A 24,680-nucleotide genomic window follows, 5' to 3' on the forward strand; every position below is an offset into this window, starting at 1 on the left:
CACGCATCATTTCCACTTTGCACACATGTAACTTTGCTATAAAAGGATCTTTCTGGTTACAGTAGACACAGTGAACCATATAATGAAGCAGGCTGCTGCTCTGTGCAGAAAGATGTTCTCTGTTGCATCGTTTGCAGATGAAAGCTTAAATCACTGTACCATTGTGTGATGAATCTTAGCATCACATACACACACAAATAAAAAACACATATTTTTCTCTACACACACACACACACACACACACACACACACACACACACACACACACACACACACACACACACACACACACACACACACACACACACACACACACACTCCGCTCTATGAATCCCCTGATGGTCCTCCTGAAGTGTCACATCTGGCCAAGAAAACCACAGCATCCGTCTTCGCAGATGAATTGAAAGCTGAGAAGTCAGGAAGAAGGGGGAAAAAATAGAAAAAGGGTCTCTTCCAGCTTCAAACGAATCCCCCCGGTGAAATATTGTTTCAATGTACGCTGCACTTTGTAGCCCTAATGCCGGCTTTGAACTGTTTTGGCACCTGTCACAAATACTGATGAAATAGTTTCCCTCTCCAGAGCACCGTTTCCTTTATCTTTTCTTGTGTTCCCTCAAAATCCTCTTCTTCCTCCCATCTCTTTCCCAGAAGCTCTTTCCGTTCTGTCTGGTATGCAGTGTGATCTCGTATTTGGAGCTTCGTACAGTAGCACTTCTGAACTTTTGCACCATTTCATCAATGAACTATCCAAATGTTAATGCACCTGCTTCTGGCTTGTATTGTCAGTCTATAAATTATTTGATGTAAAGTTCTGACTGCAGGCCATCTAACTTTTTTAACACTCTTCTTATAAACTTCTTAGATAATCTGTTTTCTGTTTCATGGTATGGCACGCTTAAAGAGCTTGAACCAACGTATACAATATGTACCTTAAGATGACAATACATAGGACTGGATGAAGTAAAGGGCTACTGACAAAGGAAGCAACAATCAAACAGCTGAGCTAATACAAAGCCAATATGCAGATGAATTAAACAGTGCTTGAATAAAACTTCAATGCTAAAGGCTACGCTAACTTCTGAAACACTGGCATCGACAAGTTAGCTTAAGCAACCCAATGCTGAAACTTTATTTTTTTACTCTCATGGAAACTTTGACGATGCAAGCCCACAGCTTCTGACATTTAAATCCTCTTTTTCACTGAGGCAGGACTTCAAAAGCCACAAGTGAAAATCAATCTTCGCTTTCTTCACAGTCTCTTTTTCTTTCTACATCGCTGGTCCTCTCCATCAGTTTTCAAGCTACGTCTGAGGCTTTAGGCTGTTAATTAAATAGGATGTTGTCAGGGGGGCTTGGGTACGTTTTTGACTGTAGGACGGCTGGAAGGAGGGATGTAGTTGATGTATGAAGAGACAGAAAAAGGTGCTGAGCGATCCAGGCTCTCTTCTCAAATGTCTTTCTTCATACTTTTGGTTGTTCTATTTCTCCTTCTTTAAACCTTTCCTTTTTCTTTCTCTTTTTTACTTCCCTTGCATCAACAGCAATCTAACATTTGTGTTTCTCTGTTCTGAATTAAATTGGCCTTCTCTGCTTTTCCTTTCTCTAAAAATCCTTTTCACATCCCATCTCAGTCCACTCCCTTAATTTCCTCCTCTCTCTAACTATATCCCTTATTTCCCCCTCCTACCTCTCTACATACTCATCCTCCCTCCATTCTTTTGAGCAGCCCTCGCACCCACCTTTCTTGTAGTTGATTATACATCAGGTCTTCTGTAGCCCGCTTCTTCCTCCTATAGTATTCCCCTTTCTCATTATGTGGTATGCATGTGTTTGTGTGTGATCAGACACACAAGGCCAGGGCTAAGCAGCCTAATGAACAAACTCCAGCATTGTGTTCGGGCCCCGGGGACGCGCTGTAGCTTCTAATGTACAACAGCTCAGAGGAGAAAGAACGAATGCACTGACAGGGAGACAGCTATCTGCTTAAAGGAAAAGCTCCAACAAGAAGTGAAGCAGAGGGTGTGCAGGGAATATTTTACAAGGATCTGGACGATGTTTTCTTAACCCAAGCTTTTATGACTTGTAAACATTGTTGTCCTATCCTGCGAATGGATACAACGACACTGTCTATCAGGCTTCTTCTTCTTCAGTCTTATTATATATATATATATATATATATATATATACATCATGTAATTGTTTGTGAGTTGCTTTGGTCAGAAAACTTGAGATTCACTTCGCCTCACTCATGGCTTGAGCACTATCTTTGCAAAGGTACGCTATATTTTTCCTGCAAGGTAATCAAAGCACACTGTACTTTGTTGGGTGCGGGGCTGTCAATACACCGGCTCCAAAAACACGTTTTTAAAGCATTGGTTAAATAAGTTCTAAGCAAGTATGATTCTAAAAAATTGCAAAATATGTCCCCTTGAAGTCTGCTGAAATCTGGATTTTGGAATCAGGAATTGGTCAGAATAATGACAACATTCAAGGCCCTTTTCCTTAGAGTACATTTAAGAAAGTTGGCATTCTCTGCCTTCCACATGTCTCTTATTATACGAATCCCTTAACGGTGTCTCTAGGTTGTAAAATATGTGATTTGTCAGCAGTGATCTGGTTTGTTATCCTTTTGGCTCCAACAGTACGTCACAGGGTGGGTTTAGTTCCACCCAAGCTTTAACTCCTATTGTATAAGAACTGTCAAACACCCTCCTGCTCTTTTTCCATTTCTTTTTTTACTTCTCCCTCGTTCTCAGTGTTAACGAGATCTACATCGCTGCCAAGTCATGGCATGGACACACTGTAATGACTTCATTTCTTCCAGCACATGAACAGATTCATATATAGGAAACATTATACGGAGTGGACTGTCCTGTCTCATTCTGTCTCGCTAAGGTTGAACGTGTGTAAGCATTGAGGCACATTAACCCAACTATGTACAAACAAATGTATTTTTCCTTTTGATCTATAGCATGCGAGGACACACACTCAGCCCTCCAAGGTGCTGCACCCCAGTGGTGTGAGCCGGTGGATGGGCTGAGTCTAGATGATCTAAACAAGAATCTTGACAGCTCTGGAGAATATCACTAATGGCACACACACACACACACACACACACACACACACACACACACACACACACACACACACACACACACACACACACACACACACACACACACACACACACACACACACACACACACACACACACACACAGGCAACAACAAAGTCCATGAGCTCATTATTGCACTCCACACATTGACATAATTCACTTGAGCCTTTCTTCCTCTAAACAATGCAGCGCTGTTGTGATGCGAATAGTTTTACAGGGTAGATAATATTTTGTGAACTTTGTTTGAAAAGCTCTCTTGCTTGAGTGTTGTCGTACAGAATTGGTATCTGGTGCAAGGCCAGTGGGAGTGTTGCACAAGCCCGTAACACATGTGCATCGCAGCACAGCTCTTTAGGCTGACTCCTTTGTTGCAAATCTGGCCTGAAGTCAAATATATAACCCACGGATTGTGCTGCTTTTTTTACAATTGATTTATTTCATCATCCCCTGTCTAATCTTTCTCTGCCTTGTTTGCTTGCTCTTCTGACTGTATTGGACACTGTCTTTCTCACATAACTGATTCCTGAGAGAACTAAAAACACTAAAGCATTTTATTTCTCTGTTGTTTCTGCAGGACTGCCCTCAGATCCTTCCCTCAACGCAGATCTACATCCCTGTGGGGGTGACCAAGCCAATCACTTTAGCCGCCAAGAACCTGCCTCAGCCCCAGTCGGGACAGAGGAACTACGAGTGTGTCTTCCACATCCAGGGGGAGACGCACAATGTGCCCGCCCTGCGCTTCAACAGCACCTCCATCCAGTGCCAGAAAACAGCGGTGAGTAAGAAAGGAAGGAAGATAGGAAATATGGGTAATCTGGTTGTGTGAGTGGATGCCATTAAAGCCCTGGCAATGGTAGGGATCACAGCATGTGATGGGGGTAGTGTCATTATAGGAACAAAAGAGAGAAGCCAAAATGGATGGTGTTGTTTACAGAGATAATTTGGTTCCTGTTGGTGGATTCCGGTAGAAAGACACACACTGTTGGGTAAGGAGATTTTGATGGATGCCATTTTGTTTTGCACACTGTTGAAGTAAAATCAGATAATGTAAATCATAGTTTTGAAAAGAGCTCTTTGTCGACAAGACTGGATCCGGAGTCATACTCTGAAATTTGTACAAGCTAAAACCATTTAGCACTATTAATCTAAACCTAATCAATGCAACTACGTAACTAAATCATGATCGCAGTAAGGACATTGACTCGGTCAGAGTTTAAGTAATGGCCTCCTACATCTAATGACCACTTTGGATACTAACATGCTCATTGTACTGATAGATTGCCACTTGGACACTGACTCGGTCACAATCTAGATAAATGACCCAATGCTCATCTTCCCGCATTGAACTGATAGTTGGCAAATAGATATTGACGGCAATAATTCACAAAGACATAATTCGAATTGAGGCACACTTATGATAAGCCTATATTGTGGGGAGATTTTTTCATTTGGTCTGTATGCACTGGTTAAAACCATGACAGATCATTACTGTTCAGACAATGCATCATTTAAATCATTTTTATCGAGTGTGAAGCTGCAGTGGTCAGCCATCAAAGTGTTGTTCTGAGCTTCTATCATTTTAATGTATTTGCGGCTGTGGCTGGTAGGGATGAGTGTGCTGGATTAAAGTGTTCTCGAGGAAGTTTTTTTACACAAGCTTTTTAATAAGATTTTGTAGTGTGTGTAGAGAGGATTTACAGGTATGCAGGTCCATGCCTGATCTGTGTGTTGAAATATAGGTGTGTGTGTGTGTGTGTGTGTGTGTGTGTGTGTGTGTGTGTGTGTGTGTGTGTGTGTGTGTGTGTGTGTGTGTGTGTGTGTGTGTGTGTGTGTGTGTGTGTGTGTGTGTGTGTGTGTGTGTGTGTGTGTGTGTGTGTGTGTGTGTGTGTGTGTGTGTGTGTGTGTGTGTGTGTGTGTGTGTGTGCAAGCTTTTGAGACTTCAAACTAGCATGACAGATAAGAGGTAGCTAGCGTTGCGCTTCACTGAGGCTGAAAATGTGAAGAGGAAGTCTGTCTCTGAACCTAGTTGGGAGCGGATTGATCATGTTTACACCTCCACTCTATACCTCTTCCTCTCCTTTCCTCTCTCTGCCTCTAGAGCTCATCTTTCTCTCTGCCCCCCCTCTTCCCTCTGCCTGTCATACTTTCTTCTTCTGCTATTCCCTCCTTTCCTCCCATACACTAATTTCTGCTGCCTGCTTCTTCCCTGTCTATTTCTATCTTCAACATATAATGCAATGTACCAAAACTCGAGATGAGAACTGCTGCTGTTCATTTTTGCTTTAGTTCAGGGTGTCACCACAACATCGCACAGGGATGCAAATCTTTGATGGATTAAAATAAGGCAAAAACATTTACAATTCTAATAAGCTGTAGCCTCTATTTTGCAAGCTCTCTATATGGTACATGTATGTAGTCATATATATGTTTGCAGACACCATTATTAACCAGTCTCTGTTTAGCCGTATCGCTGGGTAGCTGCTGTGACAGCTAGCGCAGCATTTGATTATGTCCGTATCGACTGGCTATCTTCAGGTGCTGGCAAACGCTAGCAAGTTGTTTGTGAGGCAGGGCTAATTAGCTAGTGATAGGGTTGTGTCTCCGCAGAGATGTCTGTTTATTGACTGTTTATTGTAGCTGCAAGGCCAGTCCTAATCAGCTGCAAAGCCCAACCCCAGCCAAAAAGCTGAATTTCTTCATTTGATGTCCACAAAGCAGACATGCTAGCAGCAATTAGCCTGGGGCTGTCAGTGCGTAGCCCTTGTTAGAAATTAGCCGTGCCAATTTGACAACGGGCTCAGATATCAATGCAGTGCGTGCATAGAGCATACATGAGGCAGTCGTTAGATTTAGTAGATAAAAAAGGTGCCAGCTACATGAACTTGCCATTAGGCATAATTCATCCAGCCTGAGCTTATGAGTGTAATTATGTGTCATGAATTATTAGGATGAGACTCCTATTATAGCTCTGAAAGCAGTATTTCAAAAGAATGAGGCTCTTAAATATTAGTTTATCCGTTTATAGACCTTCATATCTATACTTTTCATGCGCACTGCTCCATGTTTGTTCCTTCTTTGACAGTGTTCACCACCAACTCGATGAATCATGTATGACTCTGCAGTAGAAATAGACTTCATCTGTTATGCTGCGTACACTCTGCTACCTCGGTTTGTAGGAACACAGCTACGGGGATGGGGGTTAATCAGTGTCTGTGCGTGTGTGCACATGTGAATTCCTCAATGGGCCGTAGGCTATGGATCCCAGGATAGCTGTGCATGTGTTTGTTGGGCTGTGCAGTTTCATTATACCACTGCATGAACACTGTTGGGGTCGTGGTGGGCAATCAATGGGATAAAGACAGGGGTGTTAATCCGCAGTTTAGTCTTGTGTTTGAGATACATAAGTGTTTACCACTGTGTCGAACTGACATACACTCACTAAACTCACTCACTCACTCACTCACTCACCGTAGAAAAGACAAGGACAAAGAGCTGTGGAAAGAATTTATATAAAGTAATAACGAAGAGAAGCTGGAAAGAAAGAGAGGAAAGAAAGGTGAGGTGGACAGGACATAAAAAAGGATAAAGGCAGAGGAGTAAAGGAAAGAAAGATATGGAGAAAACCACAGGAAGAGACGCAATACTAGAACGTGTTAACGGCAAGAAATGGAGATGAGAGCAGGCCAGATAGACTAGGGAAATTGGAATGTTGTACACAATTTCAGGTGCGATGAATGGAGAAAAGTGAAAAGGAGAGTTATATTTGAGCGAACAGATGGGGGGGGGAGAGAAAGGATAAGGGAGAAAATCAGCTCAAAAATCTCCCCTGAGGCCTCAACCGCTTCTCCTCTCTTTCATATAATATCATCACACTTTCTAAAAGAAGATAACTATCCACGGGATATTCAGCATATCCACCGCCGGATCATGTTTAAACTTTCCCATTCTTTATTCCATCCAGTGACCGTAAAAACTCAATATTCTTACATAGTATTGCCTAACAGGAGGCTGTCAATAAGCTACTGTATATGTGACACACATGATATGAAGTAGCTGATGTAACATCAGCTCCATACTAAGCTTGTTTGGTATTGACTTTCCATATCTGCTTATGGGGGGAGGATATTGATGCTAAAGTATTTCCGTATAAGGTTACTGTGCATACCAACTAATCCCAAAGGGGAAAGAGGAAGCGTATCACAAGTCATGAGAAAGAACACACTATTAAGGAAAGGATGGGGTTTTTTTGCAAGCAAAGACATGAAACAAGTTTTACACACAAACAATATCCAATGTGTTGAGACTTTGAAGAAGTATGCATTTTAGGGGTGAGGTTTTTTAATTGGCTATGATGCTAGCAGTCTTGATCTTTCAAAAGGTTTATGTTGTGAAAAATATGGTTTGTTCACACTTTCCCTTTCTCACTCCCAAAGGTGGTTACTGAGCCAAACATAATTCAACACATTTTCAACCTGTGAAAGTTGATGAAACGGCAGATTGTCCAATGTCCTATAGCAAGTTATTTGGAGAAGAAAAGCTGATCATTTAAAAAAATAAAAGAGCCCTCTCCATATTTTTTAGTGCCAAACAAGCCCACATTACCACTGACACATACGGAGCCATCCGCCAGGCCTTATGGTAGCAGTTCACTCTGGTCAGCAGCAACCAAAACAACAAGCTGGTGTCTGCGTTGGTCCTTTCCGCTTTTCTGACCCGAGTAAGTCAGCTTTCTGGTGGGTGTGGGCCAATCAGAGGATGAGGTGAAAGTGCTAAGGCCAAGAAGCTGCAGAGCTGTGGGCTGGGAAGTTGAGATCAGAGCGTCAGGGCGGCCATGGCAGCAAACAAACACATGTACACACACAATGCCTGCACACACATATGGCCACACTCTGAGGTCAGGAAGGCTGACAGAGCGCAGCTGGGCGTCATATGAAGGCCGAGGTAGAAAGAAGAGAATTGATTCTGTTTGAGACTTTTTCTCTTTCTCTGTTCCTTTATCTCCCCCTGTTCCTTTAGCGTTTTGCCCATTTGTACTTTGGTGTCTCCATTGTCCTCCTCTCTTCCTCTTTATCCCTCTTTCTTGTTGCGTTCCTGGAGGGCAGGAATGAGAGGACAGATAATATCTGCACGAGCCTTACACCATTACCTTCCGTCTGATAAAGCGCTCGGCCACTCCATCACCCTCTTTCTCTCACTCCTTCACCAGGGAGAATAGAAAAGCAGACACAGGGGCAGGAGGAGAAAATCTAGTTTGGGATAAGGTGTGTGTCTGTGTGTTATCCTTCTGTGTGCGGGAAGAGCAGCTGTTTGTTAAAGGAGGAATGGGAAGTATCAGGGGTCCTGATGGCATCCAATTAAGGCAGATAAAATGATGATAAATTGCAGGCGGGCAACAGAGACGGACGCTCCGCACACACACACCCACACACATACACACACGCGCATACACACAGGAAGACAGCAGAAGGGGATACAGATTTGGAGGAGAAAAACATAGGAGAGCAGCAAAGGAAGGGAAGTACAAGAAAGGCAAGGAAGTTTGGAGAAAAAAGAGAGATGGATGAGGCAGATGAGGAAAAGAGGAAGGGTAAAATGAGAGTGTGCAGGGCGAGAGTTTGGATGGGAGGCAGCATAAATGATACGCTCCTTTCCAGATGGGAAATGAGAGAAGGACGCGGCACACAAGAAAGACGGATAGACAGATGTATGGACTGATAGATGGAGCAAATAGAGGTCTAGGGAGGAGGCCAAGCATGTCTGCTGGGAGAGCGGTTTGCACAAACCACACTGGTCTAATAGTGTAACACCCCCTGTGTGTATGTGTGTGTGTGTGTGTGTGTGTGTGTGTGTGTGTGTGTGTGTGTGTGTGCAGAGAGGGAAAGAGACATTCAGCTCAGTGCAGCTTCAAAACTTCTCTTTCTAGAGTTTATGGGATTCGTTAAAGATGTAACTGACTGTTAAAACTTAAAACATTTAAATTATACAGAAGGAAAAATGTCATTTCGAATACAGGCTCATACATTCACACATGCACATAGTTCTAACGCTGGCAGAGACGGGGCTAATGAGGGCCTCGGCGCTGGCCGGTGGAGGGCATGCGCAGTGGAGCATGGTACAGCCCGGTCTGGCATGGCCTGGCACAGCTTAATGAGATATAAGCACTGGACCTGCCACCGCAGTCAGCCACAGCACACACTGACACTGTTTTAATTGGCTTGCAGACTTTGTGTGTGTGTGTGTGTGTGTGTGTGTGTGTGTGTGTGTGTGTGTGTGTGTGTGTGTGTGTGTGTGTGTGTGTGTGTGTGTGTGTGTGTGTGTGTGTGTGTGTGTGTGTGTGTGTGTGTGTGTGTGTGTGTGTGTGTGTGTGTGTGTTCAGTGAATATAAAATACATGGGAAATTCACTGGCATTGACTTTACAGAGTTGCTGATTGAGGACCATTTGTTGTTTCATTACTTTGTTCCCAAATCATGGGACACCTCATACAGTACTGACCTCATTTAGATTAGGATTACACGCATTACTTTGCCTTTGTTATTTGTAGAGAAATTATGATTTTCTTGTTTAGTTCATACTAAAATGTATATAATATATTTACTCGACATTCTGTTCCTGTTTACTCTGAATGCTCCTCTATCCATATTCCTATAAGGCAGCTGATAGTCAGAAGTAAGAGAAGGCTCTTCCCTGTCCTCATTTTCCTCTCATGCTTTGCTCTGTTCTCCACCATCAGCCCCCTCCATCTCTCCCAGTTATTACCTGTCTCCATCTTTACCTCCTCCTCCTCCACCTCCTTCCTCTTCATCTCCATCCCATCATTGGCTCGCTTCCTCTCCTCCCCTCTGACAGGTGAAGAGCACTACTCCCACGCTCCTGTCCTGGATAAATAAGAATTAATTGCTGCTCGGCTATCAGCATATGCCAGCTCCTCCACCCATCCTCCACCTGACTTTTGTCATTTATTTCTCATCTGTGTCTCTCTTGTTGGATACATGCAATCTGTAACCTTTTCTCTAAATCTTTCCTCTGTTATAACAGTGCTCCACCCTTCAAAGTGTGTGTGATGGATTTATGAGTGAACAAAGCTTCAAAAGTTAAACAAGAGTCTCATGCTATTAGCCTGATGAGGAATAAGACGTTTTTTTAAAGCAGAGTAAGGATCTCTGTTAGCCCATTAGCCCCAGTCTGTCAGCATGATAACCTGCTGTAAATGTCTAGTATGCTTCCACAGAGTTGATTAATATCCTCAATGATGTATGATATATACTATTCCATAAGAGCCTAAACAATAGATGTTGTTGTAATTTAATGTCAAATAATGTTTTATTGTTTTATTTATGGCCCGTAACAAATTGATGTGTAAAGACTGAAACATTGACTTATCTGCACTAACAGTAGCCTTATGAAAAGCTAATGAAGTTTAGCAGAGAATAAAATAAAGGCACAAGAAGTCAGTTTAAATAGTGCATTTGCCAGGTATCCCTTTTGCATTAAGGACTTCAACTTGACAGATACGGAATAAAGGATATTAATCGGGGAGTCATTTAAATCCTTGTGATGGAGAGATCTTTCGACAATAGTCTGGCACACAAGATGTGATGTTTCATAGCTTGTTGTAGGAGCAGAATATCTTTGTTTGTAACAGAAACATTTCCGAAGCATGAGCAGGAATAGCCACTGTTGCTCAAGTAGCAAAGGCAGATACAAAAACTCCACACCAAAGAACCCAAACCTGGGGAAAAATGTGTACATTTTTTCATCTTTGATCTTCGTTTGTAGCTCAATCAGTGACTATACTTTTATTTCATCACTTGTTTGAAAGTGTTTACTAAGCAGGACACTAAGATTTTGCAGTTGTGCAGTTGTGTGTAAGTTAATAGATGAATGTGCTGTGGGACTTGCAACCAAAAGCAATTGTGAGACAGAACGGGGGAATTTGCGAGGGGGAAACGGCCACCGGAAGAATGGCATGAGTTGACAGATGGGGAAAAAGGGCGAGGATATTAAAAAATATTGACGTTTCTGCAAACAACCAAAAATCAAGCTATTGTCCAGGGAGAAGTCTAGTAAGCTTACACTGGCTTAATGCATAGGCTGGAAAAAGAAACACTGGCTATGGCAGCATTATTTTTTTCCTCAAGCCAGCAGTTTCCCCCCTCCCCTCTCTCTTCTTTCCATCAATGGATAGATGTGTGCGAGCCAGTATGCACGCATGTGTGTGTATGTTTGTGTGTGTGCGTCCGAGAGATAAGCTGGGTAACTGGGTCCGGCCATGTCCTCCAATCCTGTTAGCGTTAGCGATTAGCACTGGCTAACAGGCCCCTATTATGAGCTGCGGCTGATTCCACACCGCCTGACCCCACACATACAGTAAATACACACATACACACTCGCTAAGCTATAGGAAGGATTACCACTTGATCCTTGATTAGGAAGCCATATCTGCCGTGTGTGTGTGTGTGTGTGTGTGTGTGTGTGTGTGTGTGTGTGTGTGTGTGTGTGTGTGTGTGTGTGTGTGTGTGTGTGTGTGTGTGTGTGTGTGTGTGTGTGTGTGTGTGTGTGTGTGTGTGTGTGTGTGTGTGTGTGTGTGTGTGTGTGTGTGTGTGTGTGTGTGTGTGTGTGTGTGTGTGTGTGTGTGTGTGTGTGTGTGTGTGTGTGTGTGTGTGTGAGAGAAACGGAACTGCTGTGTATCTATACATGTACACACAGTGTTTGCTGTAGATCGCCTACACATTTAATATGGGCCATCACTCTGTGTCCACTTTTGCACTATTCCAATGTGACTTTTATTAAACGGTGACCTAAAACTATTTTAAATCTAGAATTCTCCAGATTGATATTTCTGTTTTGTCAGGTGATTATTTATGATTACTGGCATTGTAACCTTGAGAAAGCTTTACTGAAAAAGGTAAAAGGAGGAGGGTTACTTATACTGTCCCAGGTATGGGCTTGCCCTGGGCTACTCTCGTATTTTTAGCCGTCGAGCTTGCACACTCTTTCAAAATGACTAATTATCAGGCCATGACCCTCACAGAAGGTACCCAATGTTACTTCATACATGCCTTCCTGCCCCCCTCTATTTCCATCCATCTATCCTCGGCCTCCTTTTCTTCAGCTTTCAGGGACATGGGTCCAGCCAGCTGGCATCTGTAGGTTTAAGTGTCTATTTTTTGTTTAACTTAACATATTTGTCTTTCCTTTTCAGTCTCTTGGAGACCTTCCATGTTCCCTTAAATCAAAGGCTGTAGACAAAGTGTGTTACCATCATTGGAAACTATTTCAAATATTGGGAACGAATGGCTGAATATAAAACATAGCGATTTTCGTGTCTCTGTTCATATTTTCTCCCCCCTTTACACATGCAAATCCTGACCTTTTAGGGAGTAACCCGCTTAATGTTTGCATTTTCATATTGGAATCTGCTGTGCAGTGAGTAAACCGTGTAGCCCGGTGCACGTGTGTATTCCCTGAACTGCGTATAGTGCAACAATGCTGGTTCAGTATGAAAGTTTAATAAGCCTTTGGTGCAATGAGAGAAGAGGAGCTTTGGATCATAACCTAACTACATATTCATGTTGTTGTTGAGTGAAGGTACATATCCAAGCAGATCCCAGATTCCCCTCTCAACCTACACCCCCTTTGAGGGTGGATGCACAAACAAAGATACATACCTGTAACATTGATGGCAGGCGGTGTTGTTTTGGCTGTCAGCACCTCCACACCTCCAGCGGGCGTGTGGTGCAGAACGTGTCAGGGTGTAAAGCAGGGGTTAAGAGGTCCTCACACATCCATCATCTATTTCACTATCAGCGGAATTGGCCCCTCTCATGTGATCCAGAGGGGGATCAAGGCAATGCTGTGATTGGTTGGTCATCACAGAAGCGGGGATGGAAGTGGAAGAAAGTTTGACCCCCTGTCCTTTACTGTAGCCTGTCTTAGGTCCTGAGAGGATATAACAGAGCAGCAAAGAAAGACATGGTTAAAATGACTGAAAAAGAGTAATGGATACAATAGAAAAGCACATATTTGGCTGTGTATTACGTAAAAAAAATCCCCATTAAGCACCTATTGTCTGACATGATGGATCTGTTTTAAATGATGGCTAGACTTTGCCTATTTCCCACTATTTCTGGGATTTGAAAAAGGGGAGTTTGATACAAGATGATTGGATTGAAGTTAGTTTATTGACAAAACAACCAACCTATTCAATGCTGTACATGCACACACGTTAAAAAACCTTTTTTTTTTGCCAAATAGCCAAACATTACCAAAATAAATCCACCTGAGTAACGTTCATCTCTGGTTTCAGCTTGTTTGGCCTCCTGTGCTGGGAAAGACCCTCCAACATTTTATGAGCTGGCATAGTTTGGATTTTGTCGTTCTGGCCAACTCAAACAATTAACAGCATTTTCATTTAACGAGCAGTCACTTTATTCAATGTTTATGCAAAATGTAGCTTAAAGATCCTTAATTTCTGCTGCTGCTGTTTTGATTTTTGACTACTTCAACTTTAAGCCACTGCATTTTCTGTGTATGAATGTGTGAGAAATCCCAGTTTGTTATGTTCTAATAGCAAAGCGAGCCTAAGTTTTTTAGTTTCTTGTTTTAAAACACCTTTAATGGCTTAAACAATAGTCAAGTATAAATCTTCCCTTATCTGCCCATCTTGCCTACCGTAGGCCTCTCTGGCCTTTCAATCTCTGTTCAATCCCATCGGTCTTATCAGGTTTTTTCTACCCTCACTTTCCCTCTCTATCTCTTCCTTGCTTCTTTTCATTTTCTCTCTCTACTTACACATGTTCTCAGTATATGTCCCCGTGCTAGTTCCTCTTCCCTCCCTCTTCCTTTCGTTCTCTCTCATTGTCTCGCTTGCATATATACTACAGACTCAGACATGCTCATATGTTCTCTCCATCTCCACCCGGGGAGGAAATGCTCTTGTTCCCAGGCAGACTGGGTGGTCTCATGAGGAAGGAGAAAAGATTGAGGAAGTTCATATGCTCGGACTTCAGTGGAGAGAAATAATAGCTGACATCAAACACACGTGTTGTTGTGTGAAAGTCTTATCTTCCCGCGCTTTCATGTGTTTTTATTTATCATATTTTATTTCCTGTATCCTGCGATCCATCTTTGATGCGTTCGTTGGCATCCGTCTCTTGGAAACTGTCCTGCGTGCAGAATGCATAGTTATATTGCGATGTTTTGCGCATGTGCTTTTTTTTCTGGACATGTTTGGAATATGCGATAAAGGAATCTGCTCCATATTTCCTTGTTTGACTGTGGGCGTTCCGGGGGATGGAGGTAGGGGAGAGAAAGTCAGACTGAGATTGATGGGGGAGGAGATTTGTGAAGAGGTACAGGGAAGGAATAATGAGAGGGAGAGAGAGAAAGAGGAAAAGGAGGGGTTGGAAAAGGAGGATTGCGAGAGAGGTTGAGGCAGAGGAATGTTTGAAAAGACCAAGGCAGACATGTCAGGGAACAAATTGAAAATGCCAATTTCACTTTAGCCCCCACCAGCTCAGGCACTTACAGGCCAGCCCCGGCCTCTTATTCCATGTGTAAATGAATGGTGTCCACAGAATAACACACAATCACCTCTCTCTATCCATCTCGCCCTCACTATTTCTCCTTCACCCGCGCTGCAGTGCTATCCTCTCTCCACCTCCTTTTCCAACACACTTTCTTCCTCCTCCTTTTCACCCCCCTTTTTTATACTTCTGCTCACACTCCACTTGTCCCCAGTTCACTCCGCCTCTCTTTCCAACCCATCACCCATTCTGAAACATCTTCCAGGTTTAAACCATTGCTCTTTGCTTAGCTTCTGTTTTTTCTTGCACTTTTCTTTACTATATATAATGTTTACAGTAACTTTCTTTGAGAGTTACAGTAACTTTTCATTCTAAAAGCATCACAGTAGTTCTTCTGAGATACATGGAGACATGTTCTTTCTTTGTGATATGAGCATCTGCCTTCAGGTCCCGCTGAATGTAAATCATACGAATGCAAAAAGTAAAGAAAGAATTAATCCGCCATTCACACATTGTGACATTGCTGTGTCCTCTCATTTCCTTATCGTCTCTAAGCACATTTCTTGGTCCTCAAATACATTCCAACTCACTGTTATTATTACAGATAGTCAAGATAAATCTCACATTGGAGTGGCTGATATCACATAGTGGCAAAGTTGTAGCTAGATTCAATCTGTGAGGGCCCCAAAGCCTCAGGTTTAGGGCTTTCACATGGGATTGTATCACCACTTTACTAGAAGAGAATAGTCCTGCTATCTCTCAGCCTGAGGCCATCCAAGATAGTGACCATAACACTGGTAGCGAGAGAGACTGCGGACCCTTTGACTGACAGAGGCATTAGGTCAACATGGACCAACTCAAGTCTAACCAGCTCACACTCTTGCTATCTAGCATCTGTTTAATGTTGTATGAAAGATGACAAATTAATGGATTAGTTAATTTTGCAGAATGTGTTGCAGATTATAGGGTGGTGGGTTTCTTGATGAATGACTATTTTCATAGTGTGTTTACCTCAGTGTCTGGCTACTATGTGTACATGAGGTGGGGATTGGGGAGATGATGTAACTTCTAAAGCGGCATTTTATTTGCCCGTGATAATCATCGTTGATAAATTACGAGTTGGGAGCTTTGTGTGGCTCTCACAGGAGCTCTTTCTCTGCTATTACTTCTGTTTACACACCGCGATCACATCGCTGCTTTCCAAGCTTGTTGTCTCATTTGAAGCAATTCCATAAAACTCATTACGCCGTCGACGAGTCAATTACATTTCAACTCTTATTAGTTCAGGATGCAAAAATGAAATTAGATGAGAATATTATTGTTGGAGATATATTAAGGCTTTTTATTCATCACTGGGATGGAATGAGTCATGCAGTGATGGGGATTCCAATCTCTTAATCAACTCCGTGCTCCGCCAGGCAGCGGAGGATGTGCTGCGTGTTAAAATCACTATAAAGCCTGTCTCTCATCATTCATTTTTATGGCCCTTCAGCTGTGTGAGCACTGCAGTGTATGACACTACTACCAGCCACTATCTAAACTGAGCCTGCTCTCAATGTTCGCTGATTCCTCTCTCTTTTATTGATTTCATATTTAATTAAAAAGACTTACAATGTCCAACATTGATGTTATTCATGTATGGAAATTGTTGTTAAAGTAATAAGTGACTGTGAATGCTCATGTTTTTGCTTTTCTATTTCAGTATGCCTATGAGGGCAATGACATCAGCGACCTGCCGGTGGATTTGTCTGTGGTCTGGAACGGAAACTTTGTCATCGACAACCCGTACAACATCCAAGGTGAGTTTGTGTGCTGTTGTGCATTATTGATCATTATTTTAGCTCTTCATTTGTCTTAACCTTTAACAAGACACTGTAGACAATCATCACATTTTCAAAAGTTGTGTGTATATGTCAGCTTCTATCTTAAGCTAAACCATGGATGACGCAGCATCTCAAAGAAAGAATAATTCAAAACCTGCAGGAACTTATACATGCAATAGCTTTGTTACTTTAAAAAAACAGCTCCAACAGCATAGGAAATCATTTATATTGGACTTAAACTCCTTGGCCAGAACCATTGTTGCTATTTAGATTCTTGGTCTGTAAAGGGTTGTAATACTTTATTATTTACTGTATATGTGTGGGTAATTGTGTATGGAGGTACTGGAATAGTTCACCATTGAACAGTTTTCATGTTGTTCATATGCTGTATCAACACTAAACATTGCAGCTGGAGGAACGTGCTCAAATGCTGCCACTCACAACTGTTTGAAGAGAGCACACGTACTATACACAAGGTCATTTGTGTTAAGTAATACATATATTGACTTATCATTATGTCTGTCGAGGCTCTGGTTTTACACCACAAGACTCTTTCATCATTGCTAATAGGTAGCAGATAAGTAGGGGTAATAGCTCACAGTTGTAGCCAGCTGACTGATAAACCAGTGTGACAAGGAGCAATTTAGACAGATTTTCTCTGCAATGAAGCATTACATTTGAATCCGTTGAACAATGCTGGTGATGTACATCTTTTGCATTGCATTTGGCAAAGTGAAGATGGCAATACTAGAACTCCTTCCTGCAATGCACACTGTTACACATTGAATGGTATTGTACTGTAATTTATCTTGCAAGACAAATGTTTCATTACACCCCTATTGTGATGGTTACAGAAATACAGTACAGGCAGGTATTATTGTAAAAAATGTGTGCAGTACTGTTTGTACAATATATGCACTCTTTAAACAGTATTATAGTTTGTACACCACCGTATAACCACACCCCGCTCCCATTGGAGAAGACAATGAGATCATGTCTATTGGATATAATTACACATAGGACCGTCTTTATGATGCTGTCTCCATAATTATTGTGGCCTGTACAGCACGGCAGGGGTCTGTAACATTATTCTCCAGCTGTGAGGTAAAGTAACACAATTTGCACCTACCACTGCGTTCGATACGGCCTGTTGATGAAACAAAGAGCTCGTACAACAGAGGGAACTTCATTTCCTTGGCCTTTTTGTAAATCTTTGATGGTCAAAGACGCAGCTAGGGTTTTTGTGTAGTATTTCAGTTTAGAAGATGTAACATCTGCAAAGCCTGTGAAGCTGTGCTCATTGCCATTTTGTCAGTAATGTAAGATAACACCACAGAGTCACTTTGTTCCACTTACTGATGTCACTCCCTGTAGTGTAAATGCAGGCTGTTGAAGTCTCAAATTTCACATATTTCTCTGGCTGCTGACTCGGGTTATATGGATGTGTTTGTAACATACACCAAACATGTGTGTATGAACATAGGGACCCCACTGTTACCCCCTATAATGGGGTGTTTATATTCAGAGATCCAACATAGGAAGCTTTGACAGTCAGTGGCTCTCCCAGAGACAAAGTGTTTCTAAATGGCATCTGTTAGACGCAGCAGTATTGACAGCGCACAATATCAGCGGCACGCATCAGTGTCTCTGCATTGTGTAAATCTCAAGTGTAAATCTCCTAAAGTGCAACTGGAGGCAAGCCACAGCCCAAAGATGTTTCCCCCTCCTCCATCTATCTCTCTTCACCACCAGCCCCTTCCCCTTTTCTCAATCACGATAATCATCTGGTGGAGAGTGAGTGATACCGACTTGTCTTAAATACTGATATGTTAATGTAATTACAGAGGAATCGTTTAGCAGCCAGTAATTGGTAAAGGGTTGCTTTAAAGCTGCTCCATGACCAATGGGATTTGGGGACCGAATAGCAGAGAGAGAGAAGAGAAAAAAAAAAGATTTGCTGCACCAATCCTGAGGCCTTTCTGAAATAGCGTCTTGACTTGGTGACATTGAAGAACTTTGGGATTTTTTTGAGAAAGTTGAAAAACTTGCAATGGACGTATTTGGTTGATCTTTTGTACTACTCAGGCTGTTTGTGTGGCTATTTGTGTGGTGAAGTTACTTTATTCTCTCATTGACCTCATCCCCCTCTTTCCTGTCCCTGTCTTCTTCTTTTCCTCACCAGCCCACCTATATAAATGCTACGCCCTGAGGGACAGCTGCGGGATGTGTCTGAAGGCAAACCCCAGGTTTGAGTGCGGCTGGTGCGTACAGGAGAAGAAGTGCTCCATGAGGCAGGAGTGTACTCCAGCAGAGAGCTCTTGGATGCACGCCACCACAGGAAACAGCCGCTGTGCGCACCCCAAGATCATCAAGGTAAGCCATGATCGTAGCAACACATGCTGCTCAGCACATAACTCCATATAGCAGCTCAGTATGCTCCTGGAGCCCAGCAAGGTAACACATTCCTAACTGCATAAGAGTCCCTGCAAGTACACACATGTTAATCTTTAATTGGATTAAAAGTGTTAAATGCAGTTGATTTATTACAAAAACATGGAGCTTTCCAGGGCCATATTGCTTTTTCATTCCAGAGTTTACATATAGGGCTAAAGAAAGAGCAGACATTGATTTTAGAAGTACATTTTTCAACTAAATACATAAATAAAAGTAAAACGTCTTTTTGCCATAAAACTTTAGCTGACACCATCGCTAGACATCAACACCCCAACGTCTGCGGGACCAGGGAACAGCCCACTCTTAAATCAACATTACATTTAGCTGCTAAATCCAAGCTAAAGAAAGACCCTTCTCTTACCTATGTTAAAGTTAAAGCAGACTGTTATTTGGTATGCGTTGCTCAGCAACTTGACCTCATAAACAATAAACAAGTCAGAGATTTTTCAGGGCAGGAGTAAAAAGGGAGGGGATTCAAGTGACAGAATGCCCTTTGAGACAAGGTTGTAGTTAGCACTTGTTCAGCCAACTCTGAAACTAAAAACTTGCCTTTTGACATGAATCGAAGCTTTGCCAAAGTAAGCTAATTAGTAATTAAAAGTTTACTAAAAGAAAAGTTTAGAAATCCCTACCTGTGCTGAGTCATTGTCTGGCCCCAGAGAATGGTGGTGGAGGAGAGGCGGTGGGAAGGATAGACAACTTAGAAGCCATCACCATGACGGCAACCACAACACAGATGGGTCGGCCAGGAGGAGGCAGTTCACACACACCAAGACTGAACACACTGACATGATTGGAGATGATGGCTGCACACACACACACACACACACACACACACACACACACACACACACACACACACACACACACACACACACACACACACACACACACACAAACAAACACACCTGAGGAGGCAGAGAGGGTGTCTGTCTGTTGTGTGTGTGTTTGCAGGAGGGCGACAAAGAAACCAAGTGTAGAAGTGTGCTGCTAATTGTGTCCCACCATGGGCGCAGAATGTGTGTGTGCACGCGTGCGTCTGACAGGCTGGGCGAGCTAAGGCTTCTAAACACCGTGGCGTACCCATCTGTCGCCACCGGGTAACCGTGGAGGTGGTCCTCGTCTGACTGGCCTGGGTCACCGTCACTACAGCTTACCACTGGGACAGACACACGAGTGCACACACACAAAGAGCCACGCACTGCTGTGTGAGACGTGTTTAAAAGTTCTTCCCTTTCACTCATTCTAATTTGTCTTTCCTTCTCTCCGTCATTCTTCCTCAAGCTTTCAACACTTTTTTTTCTTTCAAATTTAATTTTATCTCAAATAAGATGAATAATCATCTGAGTCAAAACGAGGGACTTTCCTCTCTATTTAAATGAGTGTGTAATATATGTATGGTTTAAAATGTATGCCCATTTCACCGATGCAGACTTGTATGGCTGGAGCCCTCAGAACATTTCCTGTGTGACATGGGTTCGTCTCTCTGAATGCGTAATGGAGATATTGGATAATTGGGGCACTGGCACATAGATAAATCTGTTCGCTAATGCTCTCTCTCTCTTATTGCTCGCTTCAGTTATCTCTTTGAAACAAGCGTACAGAGGCAATTGGGTTTCGTGTGCGTGTATGTATGAGAGAGATGGGGGGGTGGTTGAAGAGGTGAGGTGGGGATGTCTGTGTGCACGTTCAAGCATGTGCTCCTGCATGCATATTGAGGGGTAAATCCTGGCCTCAGGGCAAGATGTTGGTGGCAGTCAAAGAAGCAGGCGTAGAAGAGCTTCTAAAACCGCAGGAGGAGAAACATACTGCAGGTTTGAGAATATCGAAGAGACAAAGAAGAATAGAAGTGGAGAGATATAACTGGTGGAGGCATTATCTCCTCCCCACACTGCTAGCTTTACCTCTCCTCTCCACCTTTGACATTTACAATGTGACATTTAATGCTAAAAGAACATCTACAGGAAACAAAGAAAAGCTTTTCCTTTTCTTCTGCCATTTCATCCCCAAAGAGCATCACATCCACCACACAAATTGAATATTACTCCACATTTACCATCTGTTTGGTAAAGTCCCTCTTTGCCTGTTTGATGCCGCATTATGTATAATTTATTTTCTGCTCTATTCAGGCGCTTTGTCCGTTTTTGCCACGCGCTAGCTGCTGTGTGACCATCAGCTTGCGGATTAGCCGCAAATTTCCTTTGGAGTGGAGAATGTGTGTTTGACTGGGAAGGAAACTCCACTGGAGAGGGAGTGTGACTGCACACACACAACAAAATACATTATAAACACAACTATTCAGAGCTCCCAGAACAGCAAGCGTTGAACCCATTTGGTGTCATTTCAAGTGTGCTAATGCCCATTTGACGTAGTTCTGTAGTGTGCAGTTGGGTACCTTTCCAGTAATGTCTCTGGCACCTATAAGCACTGTTCTCCAAACACTGCAATTGATGTTTTAGGCTCAAAATGATTGGTTTTAGACCAAGCATTTAGCTGTTAGGCTGTTAATGCGCTATTTTTATTGTGCTGCATTTTTCTCCTCTGCACTGACATTGTGCAATAAGATTAATTAGCTCTCCCTTCACAACAAGCAGACACACAGTTTGTGTGAGAAAGCAAGCACAAGCACAATTATTCACGCTCCCAGAGGCAAACACACACACACACACACACACACACACACACACACACACACACGCCACACACACATTTTCTCTGTGAAGCCTATTTTCAGATGTAAAACATTTAACATCAGAGATAAAAATAAGCTACCGCATACAATGCATGACTTCTATGGTATCCTCAAAATCAGAGCCACACACACACACACACACACACACACACACACACACACACACACACACACACTGCACGACACTGTCTTGCAGTGTCGTGCAGCAGTGTCCTAGTACTGGCCTTGGATGCTGCGTGGCCCTCCATCATCCATCATCTCCTGCCTGCCTTCTCCTAGGGGATAGGAAGAGCATTACAGCTAGCCCTTAGAAACCAATTAATACAGCACAGGCCATGCCAGTGTGTGTATCGGTGTGTTAGGGGGGTTGTGTGCATTTTTAGTGTTGGAGTATGTGGCACTCTTCAGAATCACACGCTTTCTTGCTTCATTGTGATCTTTTGTATATGAGAAATCGTTTTTTGTTTTCTGAATGTGTGTTTTCATACAGTTTCACAGCTTGTGCTTGTACTACTACCTAATAATATAAGCCAGTGTTAATGAAGTACTTGCACTTATTCATCTACAGTAATATGTTTGGCCTGAGTGTCAGTTTGACTTCAGTCCCACTTTTGTTTTTATTATTGATGGGAATATAAAAATAATCATATTATGCGTCTCCAAGGAGTTCACACACAGCACAGCACCACTGTCACCATTTAGTGATATAGGCCTGTGTTATCCCTGTTATGACTCACTTTATTACCTCCATCAGTGTTTTTGTGACTTTTCATTTTTGAGAGTCTTGCACATCACAGATAAACTTCAGAAACCTTGTGCCACGCTCATATTGTCATTTTAGCTGTCCCCTGCTTCCCCCTTTATCCTCCTCCTCTTCCCATAACTAGCAGATGCTATCTGTGCGCTGCCGCTCTGCTGGCCACAATAGGCCTCACACAAAGCATCCGACACAACAGGACATGTCGGAGACGAAGAGAGGAAAAGGGAATTTGAATGGGTGTTGAGCACCACAACTGCCAGAAGAGAATAGCGCAAGTGTTTAGGCTGGTGGCTTTTATAAAAAAAAGGGCTTTTTGTTTGTGTTGTTTGGTGGTGGATGTAACAACTGTGTGTGTGTGTGTGTGTGTGTGTGTGTGTGTGTGTGTGTGTGTGTGTGTGTGTGTGTGTGTGTGTGTGTGTGTGTGTGTGTGTGTGTGTGTGTGTGTGTGTGTGTGTGTGTGTGTGTGTGTGTGTGTGTGTGTGTGTGTGTGTGTGTGTGTGTGTGTGTGTGTGTGTGTGTTTTGGTAAGCCAGTGCTATAGAAAAAAAGACAGATTTTATTACCATATCTGAAGGTTGTGACTGGTGTTCTACTGTGTGCCTCTCACTCTTTTAGTCTCCAGCTAAAATAAATGCATTCAGGCACTTTGACAAAGAGACAGAGTGGATTAAAAAGTCACAAGTTCGGAGAGAAAGAGGGAAAGGGCGAGGGAACAAGGAGGGATGTTCATCAAAAGCCTAGCTTGTGTAAGATGGAAAACACTCCTTAATTGTATCACTGTGGCATTTCAATTCTGGCCTGCATGACACTGGGCTTTGTTCCCTTTGTGTGTTTCCGTTAGTGGTGTCCTGAACACCTGTGGCTCATTCTAGCCGCCACCTTTTCTATAATGATGTTGGACTGATATAATTGTCAGGTACCAGGTGGAGAAATAAAGTTGTAGAAGAGAGTGGATCTAATTTATATGCAAAATATATACACCCAAAGAAAATATATATTTTGTTATTTGGTGTTCTTGCCAAAAGGTAGGTAAGATATAAACCTTATTAGCTTATGTCTGGAGAGTTAATTAACAAGTGGTCAACATACACACATGCTCGAAGGCTAATTAACCATCTGCTCACTCTAGCTCCCTCTTTACTGTACAGATGTGAGAGTATTATTATGTTACTTGCAGCAAGACAGCACATTAAAAATGTTTTAAAATGTAAAACTATTCTTCTTGCAAGGTGGCACCAGTGCACTCTTTAGTCTTGTTATAACCTGTTCCCCAAAGGGTGTTGACAAATGAAACAGGCAAAGGTATTACTGATGTTATTGCAGAATCCTTTGACTGGAATTGATGCTTGAAGGCAGTGGCCAAGTCAGTATACATGGTGCTTAGGCTAAGAACTTTGGTCAAATATGACAAACAATGTTGCAACAGCACACAAATGACTAAATACAATAAAGAATAAACTAATGGTTCATAAATAGTTTTGAAATACTTTTCTGGCAAAGAGCCCCCTCTCACGATTGCGTGCTATCTATCGACTATTACTTTATTATCGACACAAAACAGAAAATGTATGTGGATAAATGTTTTTATGGGGCTTGGTACTGAAAAGTGAAAATGTCTGACAGATGGGGGCTTAATCACTGATCATCCATTGTATGCATCCTTTGTGGCAAGCCAGGTCAAAGCGTGACCTTACCCCACCTCCAAAACAACCATCCACCAGCATCTCATACCCTTCAACCTCCTCCCACCCTGCTGCGACAAATGACCCTCCCCGCCACACGTCAGGTTCTAATCCAATTAGCTTTAGCCCTAATTATGCTAGTAATGACTGATTACCAAAGGAGCCATTGTCTGCCTGGCTGCCTGGATGAATGAGGCTGTGATTAGCGACTGGGCTAGCCTCGGGTAGCCATTAGCACCTCTGTACACCTTTCGCAGACCTCTGGGGGAAATATGTGGAGCAGGGGTCGCGGTGCGCGGTAATTGTGTTCAGTAGATTAATCGTCACAAGGTCAAATGAGAGATGTAAGTGAAGGCTGGATGGGTGGGTCCGGGTTAAGTGTGTTAGTTGGCAGGTTGGAAATGTTAGCCTGAGTTGAGGCGGACTTTAATGGATCCAAGGTCATATTTCATCTCTCTTAATGAGGTAGCAAGTATCTGATTAATTGACAATGGGAGATGACCGTAGTGACTTAAGTAAACCGTCATTCATACTGACACATAATATATTTTCTATTATATACTGCTCTTGGTAAAAATCGATCGTCCCATATGTTGTTCTGGCTAACATATGTCCTTTTCTTATGTTT

General features: G+C 42.6%; 1 protein-coding gene across 2 annotated transcripts in view; it reads left to right on the plus strand.

Moving 5' to 3' along the window:
- The window catches only part of plxna1b (plexin A1b), a 174,517-nt gene that overhangs the window by 115,316 nt on the left and 34,521 nt on the right, over window positions 1-24,680 (plus strand). For both annotated transcript variants that reach the window (XM_063910537.1, XM_063910538.1), the window contains exons 10-12: window positions 3,690-3,890; window positions 16,345-16,441; window positions 18,648-18,838. In XM_063910537.1, coding sequence (XP_063766607.1) covers window positions 3,690-3,890; window positions 16,345-16,441; window positions 18,648-18,838 — 489 coding nt within the window. The remainder of the gene's footprint in view (window positions 1-3,689; window positions 3,891-16,344; window positions 16,442-18,647; window positions 18,839-24,680) is intronic.

Source organism: Eleginops maclovinus, chromosome 20 (assembly GCF_036324505.1).
Source record: "Eleginops maclovinus isolate JMC-PN-2008 ecotype Puerto Natales chromosome 20, JC_Emac_rtc_rv5, whole genome shotgun sequence".
In the NCBI taxonomy this organism is placed as follows: Eukaryota; Metazoa; Chordata; class Actinopteri; order Perciformes; family Eleginopidae; genus Eleginops; species Eleginops maclovinus.